This window comes from Hemiscyllium ocellatum, chromosome 36 (assembly GCF_020745735.1).
Source record: "Hemiscyllium ocellatum isolate sHemOce1 chromosome 36, sHemOce1.pat.X.cur, whole genome shotgun sequence".
Classification (NCBI taxonomy): domain Eukaryota; kingdom Metazoa; phylum Chordata; class Chondrichthyes; order Orectolobiformes; family Hemiscylliidae; genus Hemiscyllium; species Hemiscyllium ocellatum.
The window spans coordinates 17,372,835-17,393,411 of record NC_083436.1 but is presented as its reverse complement, the minus strand read 5'-3'; the positions used below and the strand labels follow the sequence as shown (position 1 = coordinate 17,393,411).

At 40.0% G+C, this 20,577-nt stretch overlaps 1 protein-coding gene across 4 annotated transcripts in view; it reads right to left on the bottom strand.

Moving 5' to 3' along the window:
* Positions 1–9,774: 9,774 nt before the first annotated feature.
* The window catches only part of inpp4b (inositol polyphosphate-4-phosphatase type II B), a 917,060-nt gene continuing 906,257 nt past the window's right edge, over positions 9,775–20,577 (bottom strand). For all 4 annotated transcript variants that reach the window (XM_060851719.1, XM_060851718.1, XM_060851720.1 and 1 more), the window contains one exon: positions 9,775–13,512. In XM_060851719.1, the coding sequence (XP_060707702.1) occupies positions 13,380–13,512 (133 nt within the window). In that variant the 3' untranslated portion in view covers positions 9,775–13,379. The remainder of the gene's footprint in view (positions 13,513–20,577) is intronic.

Below are 20,577 nucleotides of genomic sequence, written 5' to 3'. Positions count from 1 at the left end.
AGTAGTGAATGATTTAGGATACAGGGGAAGCAACAGTGAGTGAGGGAAGGCATTTGCAATAGTAAGTGTGACTGAGCATAGGTCTTAGTGGGAGGTGAGTCCAATACCAGAGACACAGTGAATTTGAGGTGACAGTGAAAAGAATGTGGTATTAACCACTGAGTGAAGAAGACCATTAACGTTTGTGAATTGTTGGCATTCCTACGTACCCTAGAGACAGCACTAAACTTGGTGACAACTCTGTTTACGTTGGCTTTTTCTGAGATAATCCTCTAAGCCATTCTATCTGCTCAGGCCTCCACATCCCTGTTGGAGAACTGCAGTGCCATCCTTCTCCTTCTCCACCATATTCTGATTTTGTGTGGCAATGAGCAGGATAGTCTCAGAATGTCAGTACCTGTCTGGGTGCACAGTAGCCTTTCAAATATACCGGTCTTTGGATGATATTCACGGAGTGGGCTGGGTTGTTCAGAGAAGTGCAAATGGTAGGATGCTAATAGAATCTGACATGAAAGATGGGTTAGGGGTTAGTGCAGTAAATTGGTAAGATAAACAAGATAAAATTCTAGACTCATGGTGGAAAAACATCCAAAAGCTTGGACCTAGCCAAACAAATGTAAGATTAAGCCCTGTGGTTTGAATGCTGTGAGCAGTTTTGGTCTCTTTATTTATGGAAGGTGTAAATTCTTTGGAGCATGTTTAGACGATGCTTCTCTGATGATATAGATCAGGAATTTGTGGTCTGTCTTATGAGAATAGGTAGATAGGCTGGGCTTTTTCCACCGTAAATTAGAGGAGTGAGAGTGAATATACTGAAATATGTGACATCCTGACTGGCTGGACATGGAAGGGATGTTTCCACTTGTAGGAGAGTCCAGAACAAGTGAGCAGGATTTAAAAATTAGAGGTTATACATTTAAGACAGAGATGAGGAGATCTTTTTTCAGACATTTGTGAGAGATTCGAACTCTAAATTTCAGAATAGGGTGGAAGCTGAGTCATTCACTATTTTTAAGGCAGGTGATTGATTCCTTTGCCTCACAGAATCTAAGGTTACGGCAGTCTATTGGAATATGAATTTGAAACACTAATATTGAACTACAGAGCAGATATAATGGGCTGAATGGTAAACATCACTTCTATATTTGTATTATTTGAAGCTTGACACTTCTTGGCAGTTCTTAACAAAGTTGTCATTTCTTAGCAATTCCCTTCTTGACCAGTTTGATATTAATGGCAAATTCTTGACAAGGTTGATATTTATGGCAAGTTCTTGACAAGTTTCAAAATAATTGGCAGATCATGACAAATATGATATATAACAGATTTGGCAATTTATGATCGGTTATGACACTTAGAGTCATAGAGATGTATAAGCACAGAAACTGACTCTTCAGTCCAACTCATCCATGTTGACTAGATATCCTAAATTAATCTAGTCCCGTTTGCCAGCATTTGGCCAAGATCCCTTTAAATGCTTCCTATTCATATACCCATCCAGATACCTTTTAAATGTTGTAATTGTACCAGCCTCCACCACTTCCTCTGGCAGCACATTCCATACACGTAACATCCTCTGCATGAAAACATTGCCCCTTAGGTCCCTTTTAAGTCTTTCCCCTCTCACCCTAAATCTATGCCCTCTAGTTCTGGATTCCCCCACCCCAGGGATAAGACCTTATCTATTTACCCTATTCATGCTCCTCATGATTTTATAAACCTCTATAAGGTCACATCTCAGCCTCTGACGCTCCAGGGAAAATAACGCCAGCCTATTCAGCCTCTCCTTAAAGCTCAAACCCTCTAGCCCTGGCAACATTCTTGTAAATCTTTTCTGAACACTTTCAAGTTTCACGCCAACCTTCCTATAGCAGGGAGATCAGAATTGAATGCAGTATTCCAACAGTGGCCTAACCAATGTCATGTACAGCTGCAACATGAAGCCCAACTCCTATATTCAATGCAATGAGCAATAAAAGCAAGTATGCCAAATGCCTTCTTCATTATTCTATCTACTTGAGACTCCACTTTCAAGGAACTATGAACCTGCCCTCCAAGGGCTCTTTGTTCTATAACACTCCCCTGAACCTTACCATTCAGTGAACAAGTCTTGCCCTGTAGGGGTATGGGTGGGTTGCGCTTCGGCGGGTCGGTGTGGACTTGTTGGGCCGAAGGGCCTGTTTCCACACTGTAAGTCTAATCTAATCTAATCTAATCTAATCTGATTAACCTTTCCAAAATACAGCATCTCACATTTATCTAAATTAAACTCCATCTGTCACTCCTCAGCCCACTGGCCCATCTGATCAAAATCTAATTGTACTTTGAGGTAGGTGGCATCTGCAAATGTACGAACTATATTCCTGTGTTCACATCCAAAAGGATGAAAAGCAGTGGACACAGCACCTATCCTTGGGACAAACCACTGGCCACAGGCTTCCAGTCTGAAAAACAACACTTCATCATCATCCATGGTCTTCTACCTTCGAGCCAGTTCTGAATCTAAATTCTCCCTGTATTCTACGTGATCTAACCTGACTAACCAGTCTACAATGAGGAACCTTGTCGAAACCTTACTGAAGTATAGATCACGTCCACCATTCTGCCCTCCTCAGTCCTCTTTGTTACTTCTTCAAAAAACTCAATCAAATTAGTGATTCCCACTCACTATCCCTAATCAGTCCTTGCCTTTCCAATACATGTTAATTCTGTCCCTCAGGATTCCCTCCAACAACTTGCCCATCACCTATGTCAGGCTCAAAGGTCTATAGTTCCCTGGTTTGTCCTTACCACCTTTCTTAAATAATGGCACCATGTTAATCAACCTCCAATCTTCCAGCACCTCACCTGTGACTGTTGCCCATAAAAATATCTCAGCAAGGGGCCCAGCAATCACTCCCCTAGCTTCCCATAGAGTTCTAGTTCGAGGATACACCTGATCCGGTCTTGGAGATTTATCCATATTTATGCATTTTCAGATATCCAGAACCACCACCTCTGTAATATGGACATCTTTCAAGATGTTATCATCTATTTGCCCACATTCTATATCTTCCATGTCCTTTTCCACAGTAAATATATATGAAAAATACTCATTTAGTATCACCCTCATCTCCTGTGGTTCTACACATACTGCCTTGCTGATCTTTGAGGGGCCCTATTCTCTCCCTAGTTACCCTTTTGTCCTTAATGTATTTATAAAATCCCTTTGGATTCTCCATAATCCTATTTGCCAAATCTATCTCATTTCCCCTTTTTGCCCTCCTGATTTCCCTTTTCAGTACACTTCTACTGCTGTTATACTCTTCTAAGGATTCACTCGATATTTCTTGTCTATACCTGACAAATGTATCCTCGTTTTTCTTGACTAAAACCTCAATGTCTCCAGTCATTCAGCATTCCCGATAACTACCAGCCTTGCCGTTCACCCTAACAGGAACATACTGCCTCTGGACTCTCTATCTCACTTTTGAAGGCGTTCCATTTTCCAGCCATCCCTTTACCTGCAAATATCTACCCCAATCAACTTATGAAAGTTCTTGCCTAATTCCCTCAAAATTAGCCTTCCTCCAATTTAGAACTTTAACTTTTAAATCTGGTCTTAGCATTTTCCATCAATGTTTTAAAACTAATAAAATTATGGTCACTGGCCCCAAAGTCATTGCTAACTGACTGAGCAATTAACCTGCACAGTTACTGCTTTTGCTGTTTGAATTCATGTATCGCTGGACATCGGAGTGCATGCGAGAAAAATAACAAACAGAAAAATTCATAACTGATCTTAGAGGAACCTGTTTGGGAGAGGTCACAGCACAGAAACAGATAAGTTGATGTTTTAAGCCTTATAGTCAGTCTGCAGTAGTGAGTAGAGTGGCGTCTTTCTTGATTGTATATTTTATTGAGGTATGTCTCTTGATTAAACTTAAATTAATACTTATGGCTTATATCTTAACATGGAACAGTGGTTTATAGAGGAATAAGACAGTGCTATATTCTGGTTCTGTAGACTGAAAGAAGCAAAAATGGCCCTTAGTAGAGTGATATGCTCTTCTTGTCGGATGTGGGAGTTTAGGGAGAATTTACGGGTTACTGAGGATTATATCTGCAATAAATGCCATTGGTTGTGAATCGTATCAGATCGAATGGATCGGTTGGAGAGATAGAGACAATGAGAAATTTACGCGAGCAAGGGGGTGTGATAGATGGCACTTACAGGAAGGGGGTAAAGTCACAGATACAGTCACAGAGATGGGTTAATGCCAGGAAAGGGAAAAGAGGGAGGCAGTTAGTGCAGGAGTCTTCAGTGGCTATCCCTATTTCAAGCAAGTATGCTGTTTTGGAAAATTTAAGAGGTAGTGGATTCTTAGGGGAACGTAGCATGAACAGCCAAGTTTCTGATATTGAGACTGGCCCTAATGCAATGAGGTATATGTTGGGTTCCAAGAGATCGATTGTGCTAAGGACTCTCCAGTCCAAGGTACAGACAGATGTTTCTGTGGCCAGCAGCAAAACATCAGAATGGTGTGTTGCTCCCTAGTGCTAGGATCAAACATGTCTCAGATAAGGTGCAGAATGTTCTCAAGGGGGAGAGGGGCCAGCCGGAGGTCATTGTACACATTGGAACCAATGACATAGGAAGGTATAAAGTTGAGATTCTGAAGGGAAATTACAGAGAGTTAGGCAGGAATAAAAAGGAGGTCCTCAAGAGTAGTAATATCTGGATTACTCCCAGTGCTATGAGCTAGTGAGGACAGGAATAGGAGGATAGAGCAGATGAATGCATGGCTGAGGAGCTAGTGTATGGGAGAAGGACTCACATTTTTAGATTTTTGGAAACTCTTTTGTGGTAGAAGTGACCTGTACAAGAAGGACGGATTGCACCTACATTGGAAGGGGACTAATATACTGGCACGGAGATTGGCTAGAGCTGCTCTGGAGGATTTAAACTAGTAAGGTGGGGGGTGGGACCCAGGGAGATAGTGAGGAAAGAGATTAATCTGAGACCGGTATAGTTGAGAAGAAAGGTGAGTAAAACAGTCAGTGGAAGGTAGGGACAGAGCAGAACAAGGTAGGTAGGACTGATAAGTTAAGCTGCATATATTTCAATGTAAGAGGCCTAACAGGGAAGGCAGATGAACTCAGGGCATGGTTAGGAACATGGGCCTGCGATATCATAGCAATTACAGAAACATGACTCAAGGATGGACAGAACTGACAGTTTAATGTTCCAGGATACAAATGCTACAGGAAGAACAGAAAGGGAGGCAAGAGAGGAGGGGGAGTGGCATTTTTGGTAAGGGAGAACATTACAGCTGTACTGAGGGAGGACATTCCCGAAAATACATCCAGGGAAGTTATTTGGGTAGAACTGAGAAATAAGAAAGGGATGATCACCTTATCAGGATTGTATTACAAATCCCCTAATAGTCAGAGGGAAATTGAGAAACAAATTTGTAAGGAGATCTCAATTATCTATTAGAATAATAGGGTGGTTATGGTCAGGAATTTTAACTTCCCAAACATAGACTGGGACTACCATAGTGTTAAGGGTTTAGATGGAGAGGAATTTGTTAAATGTGTACAAGAACATTTTCTGATTCAATATGTGGATGTACCAACCAGAGAAGGTACAAAACCTGACCTACTCTTGGGAAATAAGGCCGGGCAGGTGACTGAGGTGTCAGTGGGGGAGCATTTTGAGGCCAACAACCATAATTCTATTCATTTTAAAATAGTGATGGAAAAAGATAGACCAGATCTAAAAGTTGAAGTTTTAAACTGGAGAAAGGCCAATTTTGATGGTATTAGGCAAGAACATTCAAAAGCTGATTGGGGACAAGTATTTACAGGTAAAGGGACGGCTGGAAAATGGGAAGCCTTCAGAAATTAGATAACCACAGTGCTGAAACAATATGTTCCTGTTCAGGTGAAAGGCAAGGCTGGTAGGTATAGGGAATGCTGGATGACTCAAGAAATTGAGGATTTGGTGAAGAAAAAGGAGGACCCATATGTCAGATATAGAAACGATAGATCAAGTGAATCCTTAGAGTGTAAAGGCAGTAGGAATATACTTAAGAGGGAAATCAGGAGGGCAAAAAGGGGACATGAGATAGCTTTGGCAAATACAGTTAAGGAGAATCCAAACCAAATACATTAAGGCCAAAAGGGTAACTTAGGAGAGAATAAAGCTCCTCAAAGATCAGCAAGGCGGCCTTTGTGTGGAGCCACAGGAGATGGGGGAGATACTAAATGAGTATTTTGCATCAGTATTTACTGGTGAGAAGGACATAGAAGATATAGAGTGTAGGAAAATAGATGGTGACATCTTAAAAAAAAGTCCATGTTACAGAGGAGGAAGTACTATTTGTCTTGAAATGCATAAAAGTGGATAAATCCCCAGCATCTGATCAGGTGTACCCGAGAACTCTGTGGGAGGCTAGGGATGTAACTGCTGGGCCTCTTACTGAGATATTTGTATCATCAGTAGTCACAGATGAAGTGTCGGAAGACTGGAGGTTGGCTAACGTGGTGCCACTGTTTAAGAAAAGTGGTAAGGACAAGCCAGGGAACTATAGACCAGTGAGCCTTACATCGGTGGTGGGCAAATTGTTGGAGGGAATCCTGAGGGACAGGATGTACATGTATTTGGAAAGGCAAGGACTGATTAGGGATAGTCAACATGGCTTTGTGTGGGATATCATGTCTCAAAAATATGATTGAGTTTTTTGAAGAAGTAACAAAGAGGATTGATGAGGGCAGAGTGGTAGATGTGATCTATATGGACTTCAGTAAGGCGTTCGACAAGGTTCCCCATGGGAGACTGGTTAGCAAGGTTAGATCTCACAGAATACAGAGAGAACTAGCCATTTGGATACAGAACTGGCTCAAAGGTAGAAAACAGAGGGTGGCGGTGGAAGGTTGTTTTTCGGACTGGAGGCCTGTGACCAGTGCAGTGCCACAAGGATCGGGGCTGGTTCCACTACTTTTCATCATTTATATAAATGATTTGGATGTGAATATAAGAGGTACAGTTAGTAAGTTTGCAGATGACACCAAAATTGGAGGCGTAGTGAACAGCAAAGAACGTTACTTCAGATTACCACGGTATCTTGATCAGATGGGAGAAGTGGCAGATGGAATTTAATTTAGATAAATGTGAAGTGCTGCATTTTGGGAAATCAAATCTTAGCAGGACTTATACACTTAATGGTAAGGTCCTAGGGAGTGTTGCTGAACAAGGAGACCTTGGGGTGCAGGTTCATAACTCCTTGAAAATAGGGTCACAGGTAGATAGGATAGTGAAGGAGGTGTTTGGTATGCTTTCCTTTTTTTGTCAGAGTATTGAGTACAGGAGTTGGGGGGTCATGTTGCGGCTGTACAGGACATTATTTAGGCCACTGTTGGAATATTGCGTGCAATTCTGGTTTCCTTCCTATCTGAAAGCTGTTATGAAACTTGAAAGGATTCAGAAAAGATCGACAAGGATGTTGTCAGGGTTGGAGGATTTGAGCAATAGGGAGAGGATGAATAGGCTGGGGCTGTGTTCTCTGGAGCATCGGAGACTGAGGGGTGACCTTATAGAGGTTTACAAAATCATGAGGGGCATGGATAGCATAATTAGACAAAGTCTTTACCCTGGGGTGGGGGAGTCCAGAACTAGAGGGCATAGGTTTGGGGTGATTGGGGAAAGATATAAAAGAGACCTAAGGGGCAACCTTTTCATGCAGAGGGTGGTACGTGTATGGAATGAGCTGCCAGAGGAAGTGGTGGAGTCTAGTACAATTACAACAGTTATTTGGCATCTGGATGGGTCTATGAATAGAAGGGGTTTGGAGGGATATGGACCAGGTGCTGGCAAGTGGGACTCGATTGGGTTGGGATATTTTGTCGACATGGACCAAAGGGTCTGTTTCCATGCTGTACATTTCTATGACTCTATGCTCCTCCACTGACACCTCAGTCACTTGCCTTGCCTTATTTCCCAAGAGTAGGTCAAGTTGGAAAGTTAAAATCCCCTAACATAACCACCCTATTACTCTTACAGATAACTGAGATCGCCTTCCAAATTTGTTTCTCAATTTCCCAATGACTACTGGGGGTTTATAGTACAATCCGAATAAGATGATCATCCCTTTCTTATTTTTTAGTTCCACCCAACGCATTCCTAAGAATATCCTCCCTCAGTACAGCTGTAATGTTATCCCTTATCAAAATGCCACTACCCCTCTCTCATGCCCTCCTTTCTATCGTTCCTATAACATTTGTATCCTGGAACATTAAGCTGCAGTCCTGTCCATCCCTGAACCGCATCTATGTAATTGCTATGATATCGCAGTCCCATGTTCCTAACCATGTCCTGAGTCCATCTGCCTTCCCTGTTATGCCTCTTGCATTCCCTTGAGAGTCTGTCTTCCCCTACATTTTCCAAAACAGCATATTTGATTGAGATGGGGAGAGCCACAGAAGACTCCTGCACTACCTGCCACCCTCTCCCACTTTTTCTAGAGGTAACCCATCTACCTGACTGTACCTGCGGTATTTCTCCCGTCCTATAACTGCCAGCCAGCACACCCCCTACCTCTTATAAATTCCTCATGGCCTCTAACTGCCGCTCCAACTGATCTATGTGATCTGATAGGATTCTCAACTAAACACATTTACTGCAGACATAATCATCAGTAACATGGAAACTCCCTCTGTCTTCCAGATTCAAAGAGCACATCACTCTACTAAAGGCCATCTTTTCACCTTAGCAATCTACAGACCCAGAAAATACTGCTCTAAACAACACTGCTCCAGGATAACTTAGTACCTATGTTTTATATTTTTAAAATTTAATCAAGAGACAGATCTCAATAAAACATATGAAAATCCTGTCAAGATTGTCACTTGACACACCTGACACACTTTGAAACCTTTGACCTTTATTGACATGTCTTGATGTGTTTGACATATTTTGACAGGTTTTGAGAAGTTTGATAATTCTCAACAGCTGTTGATAAGATTGACACTTCCTGATAGGTCATGACACTTCTTAATACATTTAACAGGTCTTGACAACTTTAACACTATTTGAAAGATCTTGAATAACATTGACAAGTCTTGTCAGATTTAATACGGCTGCAGGTCTTGGTAGGTTTGACATATCTTGAAAAGTTGCCACTTCTCAACAGGTTTTGAAAAGTTTGTCACTTCGTTCTTCACAGGTTTGACACTTACTAAGTGGTTTTGACAGGTATTTGACAAGCTTGACCATACTAAGGGCTTTATGCAACTTTTTACTCAAACTCTCCTCGACTGCTAACTAGTCTGAAAGATACCTGATCACCATCCTCCAAAGGATTCTGACTCCTCATCCCAAGATGCCTTAGGAGCATATTCATATGGATACATCAGGTCTGTAAAAGTTGGGTTTCCTACAGGATGCACTTATGGTCTGCTCTTACCTGATCTATCCTGCACACTCCAGGTTTCAGACCTGCAATGTGCACCAACTCCAAAATATGATTTGACTGGGGGATAATTTAAACACATACTGTCCTGAACTCTACCCACTGAAAATCAAGATGGTGTCGTGTGGACATGACTTAGGATTTCCAGCAACTTCTTCCATTTTTACCAGAGCAAAAAGGCTCTCCAACATGGCAAAAATATAGGTCATGGTCTTCCAATTCACACAATGAGTATTACAACATAGTGCTCTCAAAAACTGAGTCTTTTGAGAAAATTAGGTTTATTTAGATTATCAATTAACTCTACAAAATTTGTGCTCTCTTGTTATTGTTCCAGTGATCATGTGAACAAAGAGTGATGCACAAATTTTACAAGAACACCTTAATTCAAACATTTAATCTTTACACACATTCACAAAAAAATAACTTTTTCTCTTTATATCATTGTGATAAATAGATCATATTGAAGATTGGATACAGATGATAGCCTCTTACCAGCTTCAATACTGTACTAAGTTATGCTTCATTGCCCCAGAATTTTGACCACCGTTTCTCCCTGTCCTGAAGATGTTGAAATCCTTGATGGAATCGGATTCCATGGATATCTTTGCAAGAGTCTTTCTGAAATGCCATTATTCGTTTCAGCTTGATGCTTTACTTGCTGTGAATGCAGTTGTTATAATTATCAGTCACTTTGACTTGAGGACCTGAAGAAATCTAATCTATGTAAGGCACTTGAACAAAAAAAGTATAGTTTATTCTATGAAAATTATGAATTCTGTATTGAATGCCTTTTATTATGAATCTATGTCTAAGTCTAATTTCTAAAATTCAGTATTGCAATAACAGTTTTCTGCTTTTCTTTCATTCATATTATTTAACAGAGACCTACATATGTTAGAATCATGGAGTCACAGACATCTCCAGCACAGAAAAAGGCCCTTCAGCCCAACACATGCATGCCAGTCAAAAACAAACACCTAATTATTCCAAACCATCTTTCAGCACTTGGTCCATAGCCTTGTATACCTTGGCATATGAAGTGCACAGCTAAGTATTTCTCAAATGTTAAGAGAATTTTTGCCTCCATTGCCCTTATAGGTAACGAATTCCAGATTCCCACCACCGCTGGGTGAAAATGTTTATCTTTCCATCCCCTCTAAACCTTCTGCCCCTTACCTTAAATCTATGCCCCCTGGTCATTAATCACTTCATCAGGGCAAAAAGTTTTTTCCTGTCAACCCTATCTATGCCCATTATTATTTTATATATCTCAATCATATGCTCTCTCAACCACCTCTGCCCTAAGGAGACCAACCCCAGTCTGTCCAAGCCCTCTCCACAACTGAAGATCTTCAGCCCAGGTCACATGCTGGTGAACCTCCTCCGCACCCTCTCCAGTGTTATCACATTCTTCCTGTGACGTTGATTCCAGAACTCTAGATCAGAACTCAGGACAATACTGTAGCAGTGGCCTAATCATTGTTTTCTACAGTTCCAGCATAACCTCCCTGCTTTTAAGTTCTATGCCTTGGCTCAGAAAGGCAGGAATCCCATATGTGTTCTTAACCTTTGTATCCACCTGTTCTGATACTTTGAGAGATCAGTGTATGTGCATACCAAAATCCCTCTGATGCTTGGTACTACCCAGGGTCCTACTTCTTGAGTGTGAATCCTAGGAAAGTGACTGGCCTGGATGGACTACCCAATATTGCACTCAGATCCTGCAAGGACCAGCTATTGCGAGTATTTGCAGGCATTTCTAACCTCTCCTGCTTTAAGAAAACCATTACCATCCTAGTGCCAAAGAAAAATCAGGCAGCATGCCTTAATGACGAACATCCAGACTCTGACATCTATCATTATGAAGTGCTTCAACAGGTTAGTAATGGTGCACATCAACTCCAGTCTCCTAGATTGCCTTGATCCACAACAATTCATCTATCGTCACAATAGGTCCAAGGCAAATGCCATCACCATGGCTCTACACTCATCCCTGTAACATCTGGATATGTCAGACTCCTATTTATTGAAGGAGCTAGTCATCAACTTCAGGAAGCAGAGTGGAGGACAATCCCCTAGCTGTATCAATGGTGCTGAGGTGGAAGCGGTGGAGAGTTTTAAATTCCTAGGAGCAAATATCACCATCAATCTATCCTAGTCCAGCCACGTCAATGCTACAGTTAAGAAAACACACCGATACCTCTACTTCTGCAGGAGATTAAGAAAACTCGGGATGGCCACGATGACTCCTACCAATTTTTATAAATGCACCACAGAAAGCATCCTTTCTGGATGCATAAAAGCTTGGTTTGACAACTGTTTTGCCCAGGACTGCAAAAACATAGAGAGCTGTGAATGCAGCCCAGTCCATCATGAAAATCAGCTTTCCTTCCATTGTGTTCGTCTTTACTTCCCGTTGCCTTGAGAAAGCAGCCAGCATAATCAAAGACCCCTTCCACCCTGGTTATACCCTCTTTGACTCTCTTCCATCAACCAGAAGAAACAGAAAACATGTACCAACATATTTAAGAACAGCTTCGTCTCTGCTGTTATCAGACTTATGAACAAACCTCCCATATATTAAAGCTGAGCTTTCTCTGCACCTTCTCTGTAACTGTGACACTATATCCAAATTCTGTTCTATTACCCTGATGTACTTATGAAAGGTATGATTTGTCTAGTTAGCACGCAAAACAATACTTGTCACTGTATCTCAGTAGATGTGACAATAATAAATCAAATTAAATCAAATCTCCTGTTGCCAAAGAGGAAATAAAAAATTGTTGCAAGTGCCCCTGCTATTTCCGCCCTTGCCTCACTCAACAACTGGGATACATTTCATCTGGATCTGGAGAGTAATCTACTTTTAAGCCTATCTGACCACTCAGAGCTTCCTCCCTATCAATGCTAACACTTCAGTTGTATCAGAGTCTTTCTCCCAATGGGAATTTTTATTCCCATATCATCCCTCTCACTAGTGACACCGACACAAAGTATTAATTTAGAACTCAACCTATATCCTCCAACTGTAGTCCTTAATAGGCCTACACTTTCCCATGTTATCCTTTTATCCTTAATGCACCTGTAAAATAACTAATGATTAGGTTTTGAAAATTGACATGGGATTTATTGAATTAAAATAGCTATTACTGCATTTTCAGAAAAATAATGCATATTGAAATCCTATGGCTCTTGCCCCGACATTTTGTTTGGGTGAAAGAGTTGTAGAAACGTTGAATTTCTAACATCAATGTTGAAGCATCAATGTTCTGCTGTCAATTAAAGCAACACACTCTATGATCAGAGACAGGAACACATTATACTCAATCTTTTATGAGAGTATATCATGTTGATTACTGAGAATAAGATGTTTGGACATAAATATCACCAGAAAACATGGTAATTTCTTCAAGTCACAGATTACCTGTATTGCACATGAGCTGGGTATATGGTTTACCTTGGCACATCTGGTAATGCATATTTCCTTGAAGTAACAAACAGTTATTTTAAATATCACTTGTCAATTTTAAACAGTAATCATAAAATATGAAGATGCAATTGTAGACAAAAATGTGCTGCAACAAGAATTGTCAACATAATTTATACAAAAGAAACTCCATTTAATGTACAGTTTTTGTTTGGATAGAATTGCATTGGCCCATTTTATCATTCGTGTTCTTCATGCAACATTAGCAAGGAATAATGACTGTTCTAGTCCTCAAAAGTAAAAATAAATGAAAAGGGCTATACACAATTTCTAAAATATCCTGTTACATGAAGAAGGTTTCCAAAGAAATTCAATCTGGGTGGATGTTTTTAGCCGAGATCACTTAGTCACAAAAAGTAGGTGATTATTCTTTCTATGTGGAGCTAATTAAAACCTGAATAATTTTGCAAATTGTCAGCTTACAAATGTAATTAAGTTTAAGTGTCTGCTTTTCCATATGTTCCATCGGGTGGCCTGTAGTATTTTGGGAATGCCATCAGCTGAATCGTGTTGAATGCATATTTCCTGCAATTTATATTCTTCTGTGCATTTTCTATTCGACATCCTTCTCTGGTAAAAAGGAAAAAAATACACCTCATAATACTACCAGAAAAGGAAGAATGATTTCATTTATTAAACATAGGCTGCAACATTTTCAACAAGTAAAAATAACTAGGTAATCATTTACATTTATTTAACACAGGTGATGATACATCTTACACAAGTCAATCTGTAGAGCAGACCAAAGTGATCAATCGTTCATTGAATTGGAACTTTTCATTACATAATTTAGTCTGGTAAAAAAAAAATTGCATAAACACAAACAATCATAGTGCTTTGTTTTGCAATTCAAACCAACAAAAAACAAAGGCGCACATTTTTGTCTATGATGCAGACTTTCTGCCCCAGCACCCCCTACCCTATGGATATTTAGTATGTCTGGGTAGGTATTCCTAAGTGCTCTGTTGTGGATGGTGAAGATACTCCTGAGAGCAAGAGAATATAGAATAGCACAGGAACAAATCTTTCAGCCCACCATTTCTGAACCGACCATGGTGCCATTCTAAAGTATTCTGATCTGCCTGCCTGCACACAGTTCATATCTTTCGATTCCCTGTCAGTTCATGTGTCTGTCTAAATGCCTTTTAAATGTTGCTATTGTATCAGTTTTAACCACATCCCCGGCATTGCATTCCAGCCATCTACACTCTCTGTGTAAAAAACTTTGCCTCACACATTTTCTTTAAACTTTCCCCCTCTCACCTTAAACCTATGTCCCCTGGTACTTTACATTTCCACCCTAGGAAAGAGATTTGATTATCCAGCCTATCGTAATTCCATGAACATCAATTAGGTTGTCCCTCAGGCTCTGACAGTGGACTGAAAATAATCCAAGTTTGCAAACCTCTCCTTATAATTAATACACTGCAATCCAGGCAACATCCTGGTAAATCTCTTTTATATCCTCTTAACAAATGCTCTGACTGATGAAGGAAAGCATGCTCTATTCCTTCGTTGTCATCTTATCCACTTGTGTTGCCACTTTCGGGGAGCTATAGACTTACATCACAAATCCCTATGTATATCAATGCTCCTAAGGGTCCTGTCATTACTCTGAGATATTGGCGAAACAGGGCTGAGTCTGAGGCTTGTCTGCTTCCAGCAACAGCAATGCCAGGACAAGCCGCATATGGCTCCATGCAAGCTTGGCGAGTGAGGAGCGGGTCCCAGGCTAACACCTGTGGCCCAGACTCGCAGGCTGAGCCAAGACTTCAGGTTTACAGCTCGGCTCAGGCATCTGAAGGAGCAGAAGCATCAGGGAAGGAATAATGGAGGACCCTGATGGCCAACGACCGACAGGAATGTCAGATGGGAAACAAAATGGACAGACCCCGCACATCCCTAGGCCCACATCTCCAGCTTGGATACTGCAGTCGAGATTGTGGCAGTGATGGAGGCCTGTAACTGAGACCCCAGAGTCTATTACTGAGATTCAGGAATCCATTTTACAGACTCTGGCTAACGTCAAGCAGCAACTGGAGGAACACAGAGGAGGAACAAGAAGGAGAGAGACAGATGACCTCTATTGCAGTAGAATCTTTCATTATGTTCAGTGTTTCAACATGGCACCAGAACATGGCAACATATTACGTATAACATGTGAAAAAACATTTTCACTGTATTTTTATACATGTGACAATAAATCTAAATCTGATTTATCGTACATTTGCCTCTCGCATTTGATTTCCCAAAATACATTACTACAGATGTGCCCAGGGTCAACAGATAGAAAACAGAAAATTTCAGAGGTGTCTGCTTCTTATTTTTAGGTGGGCTTACGGTACGAATGGTGTGACCTTATGGTTCATCTCTGTGATATTTCCATGGTCATACTTATTCTGGGCTCATTTCACTCCAAGTTTCAAGGTTCCCTGCAATTATACCAGGCGCAAATAACAAATTGCCCAAATATCAGACAAATTATAAATTGCTCTGAACAAGATCCTGTTGCCAGGTATAATGGCAACCTATATAGTTAAGCTGTACATTGCAGCTTTGAGAAACATTGACATAACGGGTTAGATTTTCTGAGGAGGGTTAATTTTATGCAGATTGTCACACTGGTCCTTTTTTATGAATGGAGGGAGCTCTACAATTCTGACAGGAGATTCCAATCAGGGGTACCTTTTCATAGCGATCAGCTGCTATAACCTGAAATGTAAAGGTTCCGACAGCCAGTTTTACAGCTGCTGTCAAACACTGAGTAGGCAAATGTGACAGTAGGGAGCTGGGAGATTGGGTGACAGGTAATTAGGGTGCCAGCTGGAAAAGGTAAATTATGCCAGAAGTAGGAAGCCAGATATGTTTGGGGTAGGGTAATACGTTGGTAGATGCCAGCTGCGTAGGGTACCAGATAGATAGAGTGCTGGCAATGTAACTTGTTACCTGGATAGGAGTTAGAATGCCAAGTGTGAACAATGTAGGCTGTAAGGTGGCAAGACAAGTGATCAAGTGTTTAGGGTAGATCAGGTTGTGTGTGAAAAACTTGAATGCCATGATGGGAAGAGTGGATGTTACGTCTGGAGCTGTGGCCTTGGGTTCAGTGGTGTAGTGCTGGGCGGGGTTGGATGGTCTAGTCTAGTCAGGTCCAGTGGTGATTGGACCGAGTCAGGTCAGTCCAGTAGGGGCAAGTGAGGTGTCAGTTTTGATCTGATAAGAAGGGCAGGAGTTGGGTTTAGCGGAGGGGAATAACAACATTATTTTAATATATATAACTGCACTATTTTGAAACTGATTAAAAATCACAAATTTGTTTAACTAAATTCTCCTGATTTGTAATGATCCCAAGGTATTTGTATCAATGCCATCTTAACTGCAGCTTTCTGGCAGTGTCAAAGTCATGTAAGGCAGGCAGAAGGTATTCAGACCTGGTAAAATCCTTTAAATATCCTTTAATAACCCTACCATAAATTCTCATTCATGCAACCACCATTGTTTCTGATCACCCCCACCTCTCCACTCATCACTCACATGGCCAGGGGCTGTCTACCAGTATTCTGGGGTCTATGTATGTATGTGAAGATATTTTTATGAATAAAATATGTTTTTGAAATTAAAAAAAAATTCCAGCTGAATTCAGCTTCCCGATATGTGATTTCCCACTCACGTTCACTGGATATTGCATCGTTAATAGCTTAGTGAGGTCAGAGGTTAGTTTAAAAAAAAATCTCATGTACATCCCAGGATTTCAAATGTCTTTTCAGTATGAATTGAAATCATGCAATAATGGAAGTACATAAAGTATGTGCTCATATTGCACTTTCTGGAATGGGGCTGTAACCTTTTAAAATTATTACATTTCATAGATGAAACAGACCTTGCATCTCTTTTCGTGTACATCAAATCAAACATATAAATTATTTACAAAGATTTTCAGCATGTTTCTGATTCAATGAACTAATTTTTTTTATTTAGGACTGCTGTCAATAGATTTCTGACCAAAAATATAGCATGATTTTATACATTTACATTTTTTAATAATATTTTGCTATTTTAAGAAAACAAATATCTTTTACAATTACTGTAGTCACCCGTTTGGAATAACAGACCAGGATTTTATGTAAAACACCTGAAAGTAGATCTTAATAGTAACGCAATGCATAACTTGAGCCAGAAGCAACAAATTGGTACAAAATAAGCAAAATAAAATATTGACGCAAAGACATCGAGATAAATTAATTTGTTCAGACAGTTTCCCAAACACAGGAGTACAATTACTTAAGACTTACAAACATGTTAGTTCTGTTACAAACCAAGTCATATATATCTACATGGATACATTGTTAGTTACAAAATGATGTAGTAAACAAGTGCATTTTATTGATATTTGGCCAAGAGTAAAGCAAGACTTAAAATCAGCCACACTACCAACAAGTGTGAACTGACAAGCAGCAAGGCGACAGGATAGAAGTGGCTTGAAGTTGGTCTGTTATCAGAGACTGCCTCAGGGTCATCGGTGTCATTCACTGTTCCTTTGGCATAACTGCTGTTAGTCAGACAGGAAGGCCAGTAATGCACAGCAAAAAGTGAAAAGAAAAGAATGTTACTTCAAAATTATTCATTAATTAGAGATGATTGTTGTGCTCCAGGAAAGACAGGCCTCACATGCAAGGCAGGGGCAAAAGCTTATAAAGGATGCTATGACTGAAGAAAATTGGACTTGAATATTAAAAGATGAAACTTCATGAGGGGATTTACACAACTCTTTCAGCTACAGACTTTTTCCTGTAAATTCGCAGATAATCCTGTAAGTCCATTATTGGAAACAACTTAACATTGATACTGCATACAAAAAAATCATGATGAAAGCTGATAGATTAAAGTAGCCAACAACTTCACCTCTCACTAGCTATTGATGATGCTACATAATGTTGGAGAACAGCTAACTCAACGAAACTTGGTATTGGACAAATAAGCAAACAGCACAGATGTGTTAATTAAGTAAAGGGCAAGGATTGGAAGTTAGAGTTCAGAGTCCATAAAAAATGATGTCACTTGAATATATTTCCATTGGAAATTTCTGTGGGGAAATTATTTCCTTGAGAAATAGAAAGGCGGCAAAGTTGGAAGCTTGAAATACTCTTGGGGTAACAGGATATGGACTCAAGCAAAATCATTGTGGCCAGGCTATTCTGGTACAAATGAGGATTTTATGTAAAACACTTGAAAGTAAATCTTAACAGTAATACAATGCATAACATGAGCCAAAAGCAACAAATTGCTACAAAATAAGCAATGAAATTATTGAGGTGATTCCAATTGAGGTGGACTACAGGAATTAGTGGCGATGGAAAGTGTAGATAATTGTATAAGATGGCAGTAGCACCCCGCCTCTGAACCAGGAGGCCCAGATTCGAGTCCCACCTGTTTCAGAAGTATCTCATAACACATCTGAACAGAGTAGTTAAAAAATAAAAATATCGATAAGATGCCAAAAAGTTGTTGGAAGCACACAAAGCAATTAACAGCAAAAATCAGAGCTATGAATGACATTGATGAATTTCACCAGGACAACTGAAATATAGTAAGCAAAAATATTAACTCGATGAAGGCTCTACATGCTCCAGTGATTTAACATGCTGTGCTTTCTTTTCTGTAACCAAATTCACTGCATTTAAGCAACAAAACCAAATTTAAATGCTTGAAATAAACTTGAGCTGTCTCAGCAAATGTTCTACCTTTGCAGAGTTCTAAAGTCTCAACCATTCAATGACACCTTCAGAATAGTTGCAGGCATTTTAAATGATAGGCGGGCTTAAGAATTAAGTTTCACTTATTATTTGATCATAGTTTGGATTTGGTACTGTTTACTCATCATACAGGAGAATGGAGAGCTGGGGGAGACGAAAGGTCAAACATGTCAACAACTCTTAAAGGGCAGCAGTACAGTTTTAAAAGGATATTGTCAAAAAAGTGGCCACAATGAAGTTGAAAATAGTTGACACTTTTCCAAAGAATATAAAGCACAAAAGAGGTCACTTCAAAAGCTGACAGATAACAAAATATGCAGGAAACAGCTTGGCAATGATCATAGAGCACAGCACATAAACACCTTCCTCCCATTTGATTGGTAGCAAAATGATAGCCAACAGATGCTGGACATGGAATTCCAGAATACCCTCCCAGAAGATAGTAAAGCACCCTATAATAGAGGGCTATGAACAAGGTTAGCAATTATGCACTGTATCTGTAGGACCTGCAAACAAATGCAACGTTAGTGCCACAGCTTTTGGAGTAAACAATGTAAGAATAATTACAGCACACAAGTCAAACCAAAGGGTACAGATTAATTGATTTCATTCTGAACAATAACGCAAGAATATATGTATAACTGAAAGAACAGGACATATAGATATAAACTCCTGGCTTATACCCTTCCTCTTGAATGTGGAAGTCAAGTTATTTATTAAATATCTGTGATAATTCCTCAACCTCAAGAGCAAGACTCCCTTCTTCATTTTGAAACCACCCCATTCTTTCAGTATCCCTCATTCTGAAACATAAAAGGCTTAGAATTTCTCATTAGCTGAATTTTTAATAAACTTCAAGTTACTTTTGAAGTGTTCCTAACTCATCTTGTGTTTTTCTTCTATATTTAACAGTTTTCATTTTTATAAGCATTCTCCTCAATTTTCCTGTAACCATTTTAGTTATCTACACAACTCAGCCTTTGGTTCAACTTTAATTAGAAAATATTTTATGGGAACAAAACAGATATTTCCTGCATTATATGATTCTACATTACAATAGCAACAGTACTTTATAGGTATACAGCATTAACTTAGTACCTTACGGTGTTGAGTTAATAAAACATCTCTCAAAAAATATTATCTTTTCAAAGAACCTTAAAAGATCTAGGAGGCATGTTCAAAATTATAAAGGAATTTGCTAAAGTAAGCTACAGTAAAACCTATTTCCACTGCTCAGATAGCCAATGAGAGCCAGTAATGAAAAGCATTGGATTGAATTTTGATATTGGGGATCAAATTCTCATTACAGGCTGAAGCTGGGAGCTAACCACACACTAATGAGCTCCAGGATTCTGGAATAGCATTTAACAGGCTTCTGCTAGTCTCTGAGGGCATATTCATCCTCCCCCCCCATAGAAGATTGAAATCTCAGCAGCTTCAGTGTGATGGAATCATGCAGAAGGCACCTCAAAGTATTCCTGAAGAAATGTTTATGTGAAGAAGCCAAGGCCAGTCACAGGTGGGAGGAAGTTAAGAGGAGTTTATTCCTGCCACAGCAATGTAAGCACAGTGACAGCCATCACTCCTGGAGATCCCTCTAGAGGCCATGTACTGCCCAAGAAGCAAAGTAGCTGCTGGACACCCTTTGGAAGGCTGGCTGTGGAGATAATGCCTGTGGGGATAGAACGTTCAAGGGGAAGTGATGGCCCAGACATTTATGGTGAGGCTATTAATCCAGAAAATCAGCTAAAGTTCCGGGGACCCAGGTTCAAATCTCACCATAGCAGATGGTGGATACTCTCAAATGGCTAGCTAGTCACTCAGTTGCATAACTCACTATGAAGGCTTGGACTATAGTAGACCAAGAAGGCAGCTCACCACCAAA